Source organism: Carcharhinus amblyrhynchos, chromosome 30 (genome assembly GCF_965287045.1).
Source record: "Carcharhinus amblyrhynchos chromosome 30, sCarAmb.v2.hapA, whole genome shotgun sequence".
Taxonomy (NCBI): domain Eukaryota; kingdom Metazoa; phylum Chordata; class Chondrichthyes; order Carcharhiniformes; family Carcharhinidae; genus Carcharhinus; species Carcharhinus amblyrhynchos.
Window position 1 is genome coordinate 13,057,450 of NC_137353.1, and position 17,352 is coordinate 13,074,801.

At 42.4% G+C, this 17,352-nt stretch overlaps 1 protein-coding gene across 2 annotated transcripts in view; it reads left to right on the forward strand.

The window, feature by feature from the left end:
• prdm16 (PR domain containing 16) overlaps positions 1–17,015 on the forward strand; it is a 734,637-nt gene extending 717,622 nt beyond the window's left edge. For both annotated transcript variants that reach the window (XM_080215484.1, XM_080215485.1), the window contains 2 exons: positions 6,958–7,200; positions 16,895–17,015. In XM_080215484.1, the coding sequence (XP_080071610.1) occupies positions 6,958–7,200; positions 16,895–16,907 (256 nt within the window). In that variant the 3' untranslated portion in view covers positions 16,908–17,015. The remainder of the gene's footprint in view (positions 1–6,957; positions 7,201–16,894) is intronic.
• The last annotated feature ends 337 nt before the right edge of the window (positions 17,016–17,352 follow it).

Below are 17,352 nucleotides of genomic sequence, written 5' to 3' on the forward strand. Positions count from 1 at the left end.
CCACACTCCTCATTTTATGGGCATATAAAAAGTAGAAGGCTTCTGGTTGCCTATTAATGTTAATCTCATGCCTCTGAAGTAGGAATTGGACTCACAATCCCCTGACTCAGAGGTTAGAGTTCTAGCACTGAGTCAGGCCAACACTTACATATTATATGCTCAGAAAGACATCTTCCAGCTGTTGAAGAATCCTTCAGCAACTGAATTTGTCAGTTTTAAACTGACCACCTACTTTTAGGATATATTTTCAAGAACTGTGGTAATTGAAAACTGGACACATAAATGTTTTCCAACGTTGGGTTTTTAGAATGCTATACACACAATTGAACACTTGCAGTGTTGGTGCACACACTCATAAACAGGGCATGATAGTCCATGCATACTAAAAAGGACAATTCTGCCTTTCATATCCATGATCATTTCCCTATTTTGCATTTCTTTCTGAATGACCCATTTCTGTCCAGTTCACATGACTACACCAAATAGTATTGTATGACATGATTGCATAGTAGTTATATTGCTGGACTATTATTCCAGAGCCTTGGATTGATAACCCTCATGAATGGCAGTTTGAACATTTTAGCTCCATTTTAAAAATCTGTAAATGAATCTCAATATGACCACAACGCTGTTGGATGGTCATTACAAAACTAACTGGTTCATAAAGTTCTTGAGGACAGAGGATCTGCTGTGCTCACCCAGTTTAGCTTGTGTTGCTCAGTCCCATACCAATGTGGTTGACTCTTAACTGCCTCTTTAAGTAAACTGGCAAATCACACAGTGCATACAACTAGAACGACAATAATAAGGATAGCTTTGCCCACATCCGAAAGGTGGATTTTAAACAGGTATCATGTCATGAGGATTTTCTGTGCTGTCTCAATTTGGTGGCGCTGAATTTAAAACAGCATGGAATTTCAGACATTTCTTGATTCATGCTGTAGCGCATGGCTGAAAAGTCTTCTAGTTTCTTAAGTGTTAAAAGTTTGCTTAGTAAGTGAGCAATTGGTTTGCAGAAGATAAGAAGTTTACTGTTAAGTTGCTCAGCTGAGGGAATTCACTTTAGGAGTTCAGAGCTGTTTCTGTTTGGAGGCAGCTGAATCAGGCCTGTGCTAATTATCCAGCGTGCCTCCCCCTCCCTCTTCCCCTCTCCGCTTCCCCCTTTGTCCCCAGACGACAGAGCAAATGACCCTTTTCCTGCTACAAGACAAGGTAGCCTGGCTGGAGCAGACGCAGGTCCCCTGATACTCATGCCGCTAACTCAACAGATGAAAGAACAGAGTTGCTTAAAAAAAAAGAAAATGAAGGGGAATGTTGTTCTATCTGAAATCAGGACCGACCAGCATTATCCACTGTTTGCTTTTCTTAGAGCCCAAAGCAGACCAGATCTCTGTTAGCATTGTGATTAAACGTCACTCTCACTCAACCTCCTGCATTTAACAACCCTTCAGGAGGCTGTAAAAAAAAGAAAAGGAGAGAGGGAATATCAGCGAATCTGTCACTTTGAGAGGTCTTTGCTAATTAGAGGGAAAGACTAAGACAACCCGGTATTTTCTTTGTGGAATAAAATACAATTATGATGGCATTTCCTTAAGGATATACGGGAAATTCTAATTGGGACCTAGTTTCTAGAAAACTGAGTGCTTCAGAGACCTGGTACGATTGACCCCATAGGGAAGTGTCGATGTGCATTTCTCTCCCCAGAAAAAAATGAAGTGGCTTAATGTAAACACTTAGTTAATGTATGAAGATGAATTGACATGGAGTCTCGACATTTAGTATCAATCTGGGTTGAGCTTAACATATATTTTAATTGAAAGCTTATTTGGCTCGTGATTTATTTAATCTGGATTGAAATGGAATCGAGTGGTCACAAACTGCATTCCTGTCTTTGGAGAAAGTTTTGATTTTTTTTCCCTTGGACCTGTCTTGGGATCAGGTTTATTTGTACAAAAAAACTGAATGCGTAGCACGTGTGTTGTAAATGGAGCTCTGTTCTCTGGCAGCACATCACTTTTGGTGGGCTCTTTCGGCAGAAGAGAGAGATTTCTCCATATTCAGTTCTTTCCTGCAATGTCCAATAAACTTGTGCAGAGGAATAATATTGAGCAGCGATGAATGAAAAAGTATTTTTACCCGAGGTGTGAGAAAGCCAGTGTTTGTGATGGCAGAATGTAAAAGCCAGGTGCTGTAGATTCAGACAGGGTAAGATCTAAATAAATGCACACCTTTGTTTTAGCTGTACATCTCCATGGAAACATACATAAGTTGAACCTTGCGTGACATGAGCTTTTAACTGCGGCTGGCGGTTGGTTTATTAATCATTGATTTTGACCATTGACAGCGCACACTACTTCACTGCAGCACAGTTACAATTGTATTTCCATTTTGTGAAACACTTCCATTCTGGAAACATTTTGGCACACCAAGCAGCCTCTGAAAGATGCAGTGGCTGTAAATCAATGACAATATGGTGGCGAGCAGACATTACACGTTCCCATCTGTAGTAAATGCAATAATTAGCGACCACCAGTTAGCTAACAAACAATATTGGGTTTATTTAAAACTATAAATGGGATGCTATAATCAACATGTTCATTCCCACTTCCAAGATCAATCCAGCTGCAAAAGCTCATGCTTTACTCCAAGATCCCTACGCTTATTCCCCATTGGATGATTGTGTTACATGACCCTGGGATGCACACCCCTTAAAGGGGCCAACTACTACACCATCCATTCAGAAACTGGAACATTATTTCCACTACTTTCCTGTATTTTTTTAAATAAAGTTGCAAATCACATTACATAAAAAATGGTTTTCATGACTTGTATCTGTGTGTTGCGGGCGTGGGGTGCAGTTGTGACAGTTGAATTGGCCTATATACTGATCAAGCAGAAATGCGACTGTTTGCATGAAGTTCTGTATGCTTTGGGAAACTCAGACCTAGAAATTACAGGTGTGAAACAGGCATTGCACCTTAATTCTGCCCTCAACCACACCTGGCTCATCCAGGAATGAATCAGCCACTTTTTAGCCATTCCAGGTAGCCATCTAAAACATGTATTAGGCCCCTTCCATTTGTCAATGATAGGCCTAAGACCTGCTGTAAAAGCTCTCTGGGAAATTGAGTTGCTGTTCTTAAATTCTGCTGCTATGCATTCGGCTGAGCATATGCCCATCACCAACCTTTTTAAAAGTATTAATGTGGAGGCAGGAGGACCAGAAGTTTTTTTAACTCCTCAGTGTTCCTAATTAGAGCCCATCTTCCTCCCCACCCCACTGAGGGCACTTAAACATGAGGCCTTAAACTTGATTCTGCAGGAGGGCAAGCTGTCTGCAGAGCTGCAGTAATTTACCTATGTAATTCAATGAGAAGCCAATTTCAGGCCATTTGATTAGGGTGAAGGAGGGGTAAAGGGCTGAGGGGGGCTCTGGGGAGGAGGTGGGGGCAGACCTGGATTGGCATATTCATGTTCTGAAACCTGGCACCATTGAATTTCTACCCTGCAAGCTTTGTTCCAGAGCTAGTGCTTTATGATACTTCTAATGGAACCTTACATTGCCAATTATAACCTCTTTCTGTATCATGTTGGCTCAAATGTTGAAGTCTGCTGCAAATGGGGAGATTTGATTAATTGACAAGATTAAGATCTGCCTCAATTACGTGCACAGATATAGAAGTTTTTTTAGAAGTAATTGAATTCACTGTAAATGTTGCTTTGTAGCATGAATATACATTGAATGGCTTGAAATATGAACCCAGAAGGTACTCTAACCCTTGGGTGTTGGTTACAGAGAAAAGGACACCAGCGAAGTTGGAAGGGTTATGCCCGTATTGGATTCAGTGGTTGTCCACCACTCTTGAGAGAGCTTGCCGAGGTAGCTTTCCCTTTTGCAGTCGAGGCATTTTAAACCAGTGTACGAACGCCAAGTGTGAATAAAGGCCTACTCATAAATCCCTGACCTCCACAGGGATTTGGGGGAGTAGTGGGAAAGAGCAATGAGTCAAAATGTTTGAGTGGCTTTTGCCAGTTGATATAGTCCAAATAAAGAAACTCCTGCCTTGTCTAACCACTCATCTGGTATATGTATTAAGCTGCAGTCACTTCAAACTACAATGTACCTTTTTTCTCCGCACGTAGTCTTGCTGCCCCAGCATCTGGGATACAACCCTGCTCCTTCGACCGAGCTCAATCATTTAAAATATCACCCAAGTGAAAGATACCAGTTAATGCTCCGAGTTATTTGTGGTTTGACTAAATTTTTTTGTTTACTCAGCAGGGTTAGAAAGAGATCCAACCACATCCCAATGAAGTAGGCGAGTGCAAAGCTGACCCATGCAAAAAGCCCAAATCAGCATGAAATACTGCTTCTTCTTGTTTACTGATCCCCCTTTCTTACCCACTGGTAGTTAAACATCAGTCAATTCTGCTTGTTTACTGCTTTCTTTTGCATCTTAATAATCATTCAACCATCAGCCTACCTTAACAGAAGTTGAATTGTAAAATATGTTTCATTTGTTTATTGCTCCCTTCTCTAGCCCAAAGATTGTTTGATCAATCAAGATTGGCTTTTTTTTCATTCATTCTCATGACGTATGCCATTAGTAAGGTCAGCATTTATTTCCCATCATGCTTCACCAAGAGAAGGTGACAGTAGGCCTTCACTTGATCCACCACAGTCCTAGTGGGGAATGTACTCCCACAGTGCTATTAGGTAGGGAGTTACAGAATCTTGATGCAGCAACAGTGGAAAACAGTGATATAGGCCTACATTGGGATAATGTGTGACTTCTGTGACCTGGAAATGATGGTGTTCCCAAGCATCTGCTGCCCTTGTGCTAGATGGTGGAGCTTGTGGGTTTGGGAGAAGCTGTCAAAGAAGCCTTAACAAGTTGTTGTAGTGCATTCTGAGCTTAATGCACACTGCAGCCACAGTGCACCAGTGACAGAGGAAGGAAATGTTTGAAGTAGCAAATGGGCTGCTAATTAAGCAATTGCTTTATTCTGGATTGTGCTGAGTTTCTTGAGTGTTGCAACTGCATTCATCCAGGAGAGCATTCCATCACAATTTGACTTGTATTTTTTAGATAGCGGAGAGGTAGCATAGTTTTGTTGTTAAATATTTTGCCAAGCTAGATTGCTACATTGCTGTATAGCACAATACATTGCCACATAGCTATAAGTCGTATTGACTGGACATAGGCATTAGCCCAGATCTGTGATAAACTGGAAACACTTCAATTACCCTCAGCATTCCCTGGACTTGGAAGCTGAAATATAATCCAGGGTTCCCACCACTAATCGTTACTCAATAACCTCCAATTAAAATTGTGCTGAAGTGGAGATCAGATTTGACTTGGTGATGATGCCAATTCATGGTTGAAAAGCAAACCACTTAAGAAAGTGATCACTGGGGTGAGAGACTAGAAAGGTACTAGCATCCAAAGTCAGGTAGCACCTTCAGACTAGAAGGAGAAAAATGGGTCAAAGTGAAGAGGTTGGTATTTAGCCTGATGATCCCTCATATTGGGAAATCACACACTGCTGGACTTCGTTTCCTTGTTTATTTTTGGTGAATTTTGTGCTAGACAAGTACAGCAAAGTTTTTTAGGAATATTTTCCTAATTTAGGGAGTCAAATATTCCCATCTTAGGTATAGGAAGAAGTCTCACAACACCAGGTTAAAGTCCAACAGGTTTATTTGGAATCACGAGCTTTCGGAACACTACTCCTTCATCAGGTGAGTGGAGGTTAGTTCACAAACACAGCATATATAGGCAAAGACACATTTGCAAGATAATTACAGATTGGAATGTGAAGAATGGTTGTAATACGAGTACTTACGGGTAATCAAGTCTTTACAGGGATGAACAGTGTAAGTGGAGAGAGACATAATCACAGGTTAAAGAGGTGTGAATTGTCTCAAACCAGGGCAGGTTGTAGGATTTTGAAAACCCAGGCAGTACGATGGGCTTATAAGTAGTCTGACATGAACCTAAGATCCTGGTTGAGGACATGCTCATGCATGTGGAACTTGGCCAAATAAACCTGTTGGACTTTAACAGGGACATGTGAGACTTCTTACTGTGCCCACCCCAGTCCAACCTGGCATCTCCGCCTCATCTCAGGTATACCTTAGCAACAGGAGATCAAAGCCCTCATCCCAGACTAATGCTGAGCTGAATCTTAGACCCAACATCAAAGGAGTACCCCTTACACACCAATATGTCAGTTTTCCACACAAATCACCATGCTGGTCTCTCGAACTGATACTGATAATTCAGTGCTAAACAAGTCTTATGTTATGCACAAACAAAATATTGTGTAAATCTAAACAAATAGGAGAATACTGAAAACACGCAGCAGGTCAGGCGTCAGCTATGGAGAGAGAAGCAGTGTTAATGTTTCAGATCACTGATCTTTCATAAGAATTGGGAAAGGTTAGCAATGTCCTCGTTTTTAAGCAGTGCAAAGGCAGAGAGAAAGAGGAGAGGAAGAAAGGACAAACTGGAAGGTCTGTTATTTGGAGGATGCCAGGAGAGATTAAATGATAAAAATAACGATGGTGCAAAGCAAGGTAACAAGACAAAGCAACAAAAGGAGCTGCAAATGGCAACAGCAGAAAGAACCATTACTAGCAGTTGCTGTCTTGATCGACCATATATTGAGATTGGAGCCTTGCAACCACCAGAGGGAGACAATCTTCATCCTATCAGCCTGGGCTACATTGGACTGCAGATTTCAGAAGTAAAAGACTAGCATGTTAATCTATGGAATGACACAATTCTCCCCCGAAGCGGACAGAAACAGATGTTGTTAACTTTTCCAGATTCCATCACAGTGTAGGGATGTTGCTGTACACTGAGCAGAAAGTAAATGATGAAATAGGATAATTCCATCTATTAGTGTCCAATCCCTCGAACCGTTTTTTAATGTGCTGTGTTCCTATTTCAGGCATGAGGTGCAAAGTAGCCACCAGGAACCAGATCATCCACTGACCAGTCAAAAAGCAGAAGAGGCAGATGATGAAGATGAAGAGGAGGAACTGGAGGAAGATGATGAAGAGGAGGACGAGAGCATGACAGAAAAATCCCAGGATGATCCAGTTTCACCCAAGATTGACGCCAGAGCTCAGTTCAGAGAAAATGAAGAGGAACGGCCTGCTCCACTCACCCTAGGCTATGAGCAGGCCCACAGGTTTGTGAAATTCATGTATTTCTTCTTCATATATTCTTCTCCATATCTTCATATTGAAAGCATGCTACCTTCCCCAAGAACGTTTGGTTTAACAGGTTTGGGTTGAGAGGTCCACAAGGTGATGGAGTGGTCTCATACTATGCTGGTTCTGTTTCCTTAAGAAGAAAAGTGCCTGAATCTGAAATTACACTGGCCAATTTCATACTACCGTTTGTATTGTAAACCTCTCGAAAGGGTACACACTGCAGCTAGCCCATTTGCACTGTGCTTAACCCATTGAGGTAATGCACTATTCTAGGGGACAGGAACGCTCTTCAGGGAGCAAGGACATTTACCTTTAATGAACATTTGTCTGAACTTTATTTCTGATACTTTCGATACCCATAGTGAGGCATATGCAGAATTAAATATGTCAGCCATGTCTTGATGTTAAATACATTTGTGACCAAGTCAGAGTGATATCACATCCAAATATAAATCTAATTAAATCCCAATCCTTTTTTCTGTCTTGTGCTCTAAATTGAAGCAAGTTTTGGGTTGGGGGCTGGGTGGTGTGGTAGTGGTGATGGACTAAAGGACCTTTGGTGTGCTTTTGGCTTGTGCTGTCCTAACTTAGGAGTACTTGATGCTGATGCAGGATGACAAAAGTGGCAGGAATGTTCCATTTTCTAGCACGATGTCATCTTATCTTAAATTTCCTCCAGTCTTCACAAGCACATATAAGGAAGTGGCAGAATTCTCTCAAACTGAGGTATTCTGTACACCAGAAATTATTGCAGAGATTTCAAGCCAAGCACATCAAAATGGTGACATATATATAGTTAAATTGGATCTACAGATTGTATCCTCTGTGGACTCCATTTTATGTCATCAACCCTACAGATTTAAATTGGCCTGTCACAACTTTGTCTTAAAGATTAAGTACCAAGAGTGGCATCGTGGGGATTCTGTACTCCAGAGGTGATGGGGGACTGATGCAATCACAATTGCCTTTGCAGTTTGTTCCCAATTTTGCTGAAAATAGACTTTGAATTCTGCAGTATTTCATTCAGATAATTGTCTACTTGAAATCCAATTTAACCAAACAGTTTTGATCTGCTTTCCGCTGCATAAGAGATATAAACCTTGTTTTTGGCATATTGCCATGTTATAACTGAATCACACAGCCAGTATTCAGTGTGTGAGCTGCCATTCACTGTAATAGCATTATCAGAGATTGGAATGAAAGATCCAGCCTAACATACATTTTACAGCCTATTTCAGTCCCATGGACAGAAAGCGGAACTTAATGCCATTTCACTGACAAGTTTAGAAGGGGGTGGGGGCTGTGGCGCACAGGCGGTGGGGGGAGCATCTAATTGGGCAGGAGGTGGCAGGGTGGGTACTTTCCCACCTCCTACCTCTGCATAATTAAGTCTGAGGTGGGAAGGCTCATAGATAACCTTCCTGCCTGGACATTAATTGAGGCCCTTAAGTCAGCAATTAATGCCCACTTAGTGACCTTATCACTGCCCACCTGTGGGGAATTGCCATACAGGAAGCCTGAAAAGCATACCTTGTCAAATTATCTTGTGAGCTTCCGGGGAGCTCCCTCCTTCAAATGCACTCAGTGTCTTATCAAAGACCCCATCTTCAGGACGTGGGATTCCCAGTGAAAGCCAGTTCCCTCCCTTTCCTGCAACCCTCACCCCACATCCACAATCCCACCCTCACTCAACATTGGTCTGGGAACCCTCATTGATCCTAGATCTCTGGCGGTGCAATACTGGCACCTACCAGTCTCAGTGGCACTGACAGCAATGAAGAGCTGCCAGCCTGTGATTAGATGGCATCTCTCGGGGGGGAACTTTCGATTCCAGGGGTCCTTGACCCAGGGGAAGGCCCAACAATGAATGATGCCATTTAAGTAGGTCTTCGCCTACAGTGGTTAGGAGGGGTTCCCGCTGTTCTTCAGCTGGCGGGTGAGAGGTCCTATCACAGCCATTAAATTCTGCCTTAAATCCCAGTGAACCAAAGCCCTCAGCACTTGTTCCTAAGATACCCAATCATAATACGGGGAGGTAATAGCCTAGTGGTAGTTACGCTAGATTATTAATCCAGAAACTCAGCTAATGATATGGGAACTGGGATTTGAATCCCATCATGGCAGATGGTGGAATTTGAATTCAATAAAAGAAAATCTGGAATTAAGAATCTACTGATGACCATGAAACCATTGTCCATTGTCAGAAAACCCCATTTCGTTCACTGATGTCCTTTAGGGAAGAAAATATGCCGTCCTTGCCTGCTCTGTCCTACATGTGACTCCAGAGCCACATGTGGTTGACTCTGAACTATTCTCGGTCAAGTAGCGGTGAGCAATAAATGCTGACCAGTCAGTGGCACCTATGTTCCATGAATGAATTTTAAAAAATACATCAGTCTCATAATATGAAAAGCCAATGGATGCAGTTACTTGTATTTGAAAGATATTAAAAAAATTAAATTTCCATCACTCAAACTACAAGTGCAGCCAATCACAGTGCAGTCAGCTCAATTACCCAATGGGGTAATTAGCCAGTAATGCAATGGACCCAGTCATAGAAAAGTCCAAATCTGTAAAAGCCTAATTATTTTGTTTTGCAAACATGTTAAAATGGTAGCCAAAGGTAAAAATGGCCAATATCACTCACATCCTGAAAGCAGAAACTCTTTACATACCTACCTGATCGTAAAATAGTGATGAACTAAAGACCTAATAGAAATTCTATAAAAGTCACACTCCATATAGAGCCAAAGACAAAACATTTTGTATAATCTTCATGGGAATTTGTGATTTAAAATGAACCAGCAACAGTAAAGACGCTCTTTTTGGTGTTTTCTTCACCTGTGTGTCATCATGCTATAAACACCCCCATCTGATCATGCTTGGGTAACACCATTCACTGCACCCACTTCTGTTGTCACTGCCGTGTATATGGTTTGTGCTGTGCAACCCTTGCATGTGCATGCAAAGATTGAGCCAGCAGTGCTGACTCTGATTAGCTGAGTTGTGTAAGGTCAGAAGGGCTAACATGGGGTCACCTTTCCCCTCCCCCTGATCGTTGGCACAGGTGTATTGCTGAGGATGAAGCTGGGCTGCTGGCCTTGGACCAGATAGCGAATTTCACAAAGGGGCTGGACTTGCGTAAGGCAGCAGAGGAGCAGTACGAGGTGAAAGAGGCCGCAGTCTTTAATTCCTCCTTAGACTCCGAAGCAATAAAAGAGACACTGTACAGGCAGGCTAAAACTCAGGTATGGTACTCTACAACAGAAACACACTCTGAGTGATAAGTAACCTGTTTTACTATGTTTATTCCACAAGCCCCAGTCTTCACAGCATATACACATCTACCATTTTCCTGACCTGGACCTGAATCAAAAGTTTGATTTCATGAATGTAATTTCAGATCCTGCGGCCAATGCCAAAATTAGACATTGGGGATCATTTTGACTGTGTGTTGGAGTAAAATGGATGATATTGATTCCTGTCTGTTACATATCGGTTCTGATTTTAATTTCCTGTAACTTCAATTGAAATTAAAGTCAGGAAAGATATTGTGATGATTGTTCCTTTGAGGGCAACACAGCAGAGTAATGGTCACATGGCATGACTAGCCAGTCAGAATCACCAATAGTGAGAGAGGTTCCTAGGCTGAAGAGAATTTGGGAGCCAGCGGCTGCTTTACATTCTTATTAATAAATGTCTTTTGTGTTCACTAATGGAGTCTCTGCAGGTAACAGACAGCTGATCTGATGCAGATTATAGAGTAATCTCAATTTGATAGTCCTGACTCCAAGGTCTTTGCCATTCAGAGGTGAAAATATCTACAGTAGAGCTGTGTAGTTGTGTCAAGACTCCTTTTACAGTAAAGTGTTATGCAAAAAGTGGCTGATAGTTGCCAAACTCTTGAACTACCTGTATGTTGTACACTGGGAAAGAAATACAATTTAAACAATGATGGAACAGTACAATGTACAATGTGACAAAGGAATATGACATCCACTGCGACATTACAGTGCATACTGTAATAGAACACACACTGTAGCAGAGGAATAAAACATACATTGTGAAAGAGGAAATAATGTAACACATTGTAACAGAGGAGTACAACATATACGGTAACATACAAAAATAGTAGCAGAAATAGGCCCTTCAGGCTTGGTCCACCATTCAATATGATCATACCTGATCCACTAACTCAACACCACACTCCCCATGCTCTCCCCATAACCCTTGGTGTCTTTAGAGTCTAGGAATCTATGTTTCTATTTTAAAAATATTTAGTAACTTGGCCTCTATAACCTTCTATGGTAGAAAATTCCACAGGTTCACACCCACTGAGTAAAGAAATTTCTCCTCATCTCAGTCAAAATGGCCTATCCCATATCCTTGAGATTCCTTGTTCCAGACACCCCAGCCAGAGGAAACAACATTCCTTCATCCAGTCTGTCAAGCCCTAGAATTTTATATGTGTCAATTTGATCTCTTCAGCTTTTCCTTAATTCCAGTGAATACAGGCCCATTCAACCCAATCTCTCCTCAGGTGATAATCCTGCCATCCCAGCTGTCTGTGGCAAGTGAATCCTTTCTGAGACAAGAAGATCAAAACTGCACACAATATTCCAGGTCTGCTCACACCAAGGCGTATACAGATGTGGAAAGACATTCTTGTTCTTGTCTTCAGGTCCACTTGCAATGAAGGCCAACATACTACTCACCTTCCTAACTTCTTGCTGCATCTGCATGTTTGCTTTCAATAACTGGCATACTGGGACACCAAAATCCCTTTGTACACCAACTTTCCAAATCTATCACCATTTAAGTAATATTCTTTTATTCTGTTTTTACATCTGAAGTGGATAACTTCACATTTATCCACAGTATACTGCATCTCCCATGTATTTGTTCACTCACTCAACTTGCCTAAAACACCATTGAATCTCTTAACATCCTTCTCAGCACTTACACCCCCAGAGAGTTTCCCATCAACACACACTGTGGCAGAGGAACACAATACACACTATGACAGAGGGATACAACATATACTGTGACAGAGGAATACAACACACAATGTGACAGAGGAATACAACACTCTGCGACAGAAGAATGCAATACACATTGCGACAGAGGAAACACACTGTGACAGAGGAATACAGTAAGCACTGTGACAAAGGAAACACACTGACAGAGGAATACAGTAAGCAATGTGACAGAGGAATAGAACACGCGCTGTGACAGAGGAATAGAACACGCGCTGTGACAGAGGAATAGAACACGCGCTGTGACAGAGGAATAGAACACGCGCTGTGACAGAGGAATAGAACACGCGCTGTGACAGAGGAATAGAACACGCGCTGCGACAGAGGAATAGAACACGCGCTGCGACAGAGGAATAGAACACGCGCTGTGACAGAGGAATAGAACACGCGCTGTGACAGAGGAACAGAACACGCGCTGTGACAGAGGAATAGAACACGCACTGTGACAGAGGAATAGAACACGCACTGTGACAGGAATAGAACACGCACTGTGACAGAGGAATAGAACACGCACTGTGACAGGAATAGAACACGCACTGTGACAGAGGAATAGAACACGCACTGTGACAGAGGAATAGAACACGCACTGTGACAGAGGAATAGAACACGCACTGTGACAGAGGAATAGAACACGCACTGTGACAGAGGAATAGAACACGCACTGTGACAGAGGAATAGAACACGCGCTGTGACAGAGGAATAGAACACACACTGTAACAGAGGAACAGAACACGCGCTGTGACAGAGGAATAGAACACGCACTGTGACAGAGGAATAGAACACGCACTGTGACAGAGGAATAGAACACGCACTGTGACAGGAATAGAACACGCACTGTGACAGAGGAATAGAACACGCACTGTGACAGAGGAATAGAACACGCACTGTGACAGGAATAGAACACGCACTGTGACAGAGGAATAGAACACGCGCTGTGACAGAGGAATAGAACACGCGCTGTGACAGAGGAATAGAACACACACTGTGACAGAGGAATAGAACACGCGCTGTGACAGAGGAATAGAACACACACTGTGACAGAGGAATAGAACACGCACTGTGACAGAGGAATAGAACACGCGCTGTGACAGAGGAATAGAACACGCACTGTGACAGAGGAATAGAACACGCACTGTGACAGAGGAATAGAACACGCGCTGTGACAGAGGAATAGAACACGCGCTGTGACAGAGGAACAGAACACGCGCTGTGACAGAGGAATAGAACACGCGCTGTGACAGAGGAATAGAACACGCGCTGTGACAGAGGAACAGAACACGCACTGTGACAGAGGAACAGAACACGCGCTGTGACAGAGGAACAGAACACGCGCTGTGACAGAGGAACAGAACACGCGCTGTGACAGAGGAACAGAACACGCACTGTGACAGAGGAATAGAACACGCACTGTGACAGAGGAACAGAACACGTGCTGTGACAGAGGAACAGAACACGCACTGTGACAGAGGAACAGAACACGCGCTGTGACAGAGGAATAGAACACGTGCTGTGACAGAGGAATAGAACACGCGCTGTGACAGAGGAACAGAACATGCACTGTGACAGAGGAATAGAACACGCGCTGTGACAGAGGAATAGAACACGCGCTGTGACAGAGGAACAGAACACGCACTGTGACAGAGGAATAGAACACGCGCTGTGACAGAGGAATAGAACACGCGCTGTGACAGAGGAACAGAACATGCACTGCGACAGAGGAATAGAACACGCGCTGTGACAGAGGAATAGAACACGCGCTGTGACAGAAGAACACAATACACGCTGTGACAGAGGAATACAGCACACTATGACAGAGGAATAGAACATGCACTGTAATGGAATTATATGACATTCACTCTGAGCAAAGTATGACATAAATTTGCAGAGCAATATGACTCAGTCTGACAGAATATTATGATAAACAGTGCAACAGGTCTTTCACTGATGAAAAGTGCTTGCTAAGAATTATATTTTGATCTAATGTAAATTTGTTTTTATATTTAATAAGTTTGTCGAAAAGGACGTAAGCCACATGGTTAGATGTTTAAAATGTTTAATGTAATCCAGATAACCTTGCTTAACCTTGACTTCCATCTGAAAGTGGTTTAAAATAGTAGGATGCTTAATTATTTATAACGATATTTTACCTCATTAGATTCTTGGATTTCAATTTTTTTTTAATAATAAAACCTTTTAATTTAACTTCTAAAAGAAGTGCAACCTTTTATCATGATTAATTCAAGGAATATCATCTTCTGAATGCCTACTGGTGCAAGAAACTCTAGTCATTGGCCACCCGCTTTGAGCATAACTGCTTATGTGCTGATGGTCCATGAAGTTCTTTGTCACTGGCTTGGACTCAGAGTTAGCACCAGAGTTAATGAATGAGATAAGGGCATGCCTCAACAATTGCTTGTCTCTTACTAACTGTGTTTCACTAATACAGTTGCTGATCTTACTGTTACTGAGAACCTCTATGCTACTTTTAAAAAAAGGCCATATGAAAATATTGTTTTGTTGGGGTTTTTTTCCCAATGTTGCTCCATATGTGAAATGGATTTGGAACAAATGTTTGTGGTATTGAATACTGCAATTCCTAACTGTTTTATTTTAGTTGGGGTGGGATTTGATTCACTGGATATAGAAAGTGGCAGGCAAACACTCAGTTGCCTCTCTATTCATGGCCAGAGTATCTGAATATTTGAGAACCAAGAAAGATTACAACTTCTCTTCCTCCTTATGTTCACATAAAAATTAGGCAAGATTTTAATGGACTCAAAACCCATTCATCAAGACAGTGTTTGTATCAGGCCCCTTGAATCCAAATGATGGTGTTTAAGTTTATAATCTTCAGTTGAGTGGTTGCGTGAATGGTTTCAAATCCTGATGTCATGCTATGATATGGAAATGCTGGCATTGGACTGGGGTTGGCACAGTAAGAAGTCTCACAACATCAGGTTAAAGTCCAACAGGTTTATTTGGTAGCACGAGCTTTCAGAGCACTGCTGCTTCATGAGGTGAGTGCAGAGTTGGGCTCACAAACAGGCTCAAATGCAAGATAATTGTTGGAATGTGAGTCTTAACAGGTAATCAAGTCTTTACAAGTACAGACAGTGCAAGTGAAGAAATGGTTAAGCGCCGGTTAAAGAGGTATAAATTGTCTCAAGCCAGGACAGTTAGCAAGATTTTGCAAGCCCAGGCAAATCGTGGACATTACAGGTAGTGTGACATGCACTCAAGATCCCACTGAAGCCATTCTCATGTGTGTGGAACATGGTTATCAGTTTCTGCCCGGCGATTCTAAGTTGTTGTGTGTCTTTAAGGCTGCCTTGGAGAGTGCTTACCCAAAGATTGGAGGCTGAATGCCCTTCAGTGATGGAGTATTCCCCGACAGGAACACTCCGCCTGGTGATTGTCAAGCGGTGTCCATTCAACCATTGTCATAGCGTCAGCACAGTCTCACCAATGTACCATGTCTTGGGATGAGGGTAAGCATTCTCCAAGGTGGCCTTCAAGAGACACAATGCAGAATTGCCAAGCAGAAACTGATAGTCAAGTTCTGCACACATGAGGACGGCCTCAAGCGGGATGTGGGGTTCATGTCACACTACCTTAACCCCACGATTTGCCTAGGCTTGCAATATATCACTAATTGTTCTGGCTTGAGACAATTCGCACCTCTTTAACCTGTGTTTAACCCTCTCTCCACTTACATTGTCTGTATCTATAAGGATTTGATTACCTGTTAAGACTCACATTCCAACTATTATCTTGCAATTGAGTCTGTGTCTATATATGCCCTGTTTGTGAACCCAACTCTGCACTCACCTGATGAAAGAGCAGCACTCTGAAAGCTCGTGCTACCAAATAAATCTGTTGGCCTTTAACAACATGTTGTGAGACTTCTTATGATGTCATGCTAAGCAGGAAGATCCAAAGTTTTGACCCTAGTCTGCATTGATTTAGTTAATCTCAGCCATGATAAGAAGCAAAGTGGAGGAAAATTAGTTGCACTTCTTGTTTCTGGCTGACCCCTATCTGGTGACCTTCTGTCTTATAGTTGGCAAAGGACATAATTGAGCTTTTCTGTCAACTACATCCCCCCTCCCACCCCAATGATCACCATCTTGGCTCAATCATGAAGATTAGTCACATGAGCAAAGTCCTAAAGGTAACCTGCGCACACAGATTTGTGCCCCAAAAGTGAGGAGCAAAGAACGTTTGGGAAGAACAGTGGGCAAAACAGAGGGAGCCTTCAATTGTCAGCAGCCTTAACATAACAGTACTGTCGTTTTCCTCTGGACATGGAAAACACCCAATGTTTTAGTTATTGACAGAGTGAAAGGAACATGAGGAGCTAATGCTGAATTGCTGCAGTAACTTGGGTGTTTCCATACTTTCTCTGGCATTTCCATAGATTTTCCACTGCAGTCACAGAGGGTGGTCAGAAATGAATTGAATCATACAGTAATAAAGCACAGAAGGAAGCCATGAAGCCTATCATGTCTGCATTGACTCTCTGAATTTAAAATTACTTTGTATTAATGTTCTCATTTAGAAAGATGTATATTAATGCCATGTTTCCTTTATTTTCCTTCCTCCATTCCACCCTCCTTCAAATGGAACACCGCAGACTTATGCCATGATGCTTTCATTCTCTGAGAACGCTTCCCTGCATCCATCGTCCCAGAACTCTCTGGATGCTTGGTTGAACATAGCAGGAGCTACACCGGAGTCAGGGACCTTTCATCCAATCAACCACGTATGAGAGAGGGAGCATCAGCAAAGCAAGATGTGGGCCTGGCTTAGTTGGGAAGGATGGGGGTGTGGTGACGTAGAGGGCACTGGATGCTGGCACCAAGGGCATGGCTGCTGAAAACTGAAACTCCCATTGCCCCCTCCCCCACCACCCCCACCTGCTGAGCTAAAGAGGCCTTACAACAATTTCATTCCTTCGGTCGAAACTGAATTATGTTGCCGACCTTAAATTCCACAAGATATTTATTCCTGTTATATAGTTTTTTTGCACAAATATATAATTGGGGCTGCAGCTTAAAAAAAGAAATAAAATATTAATACACAGGGGCCAGT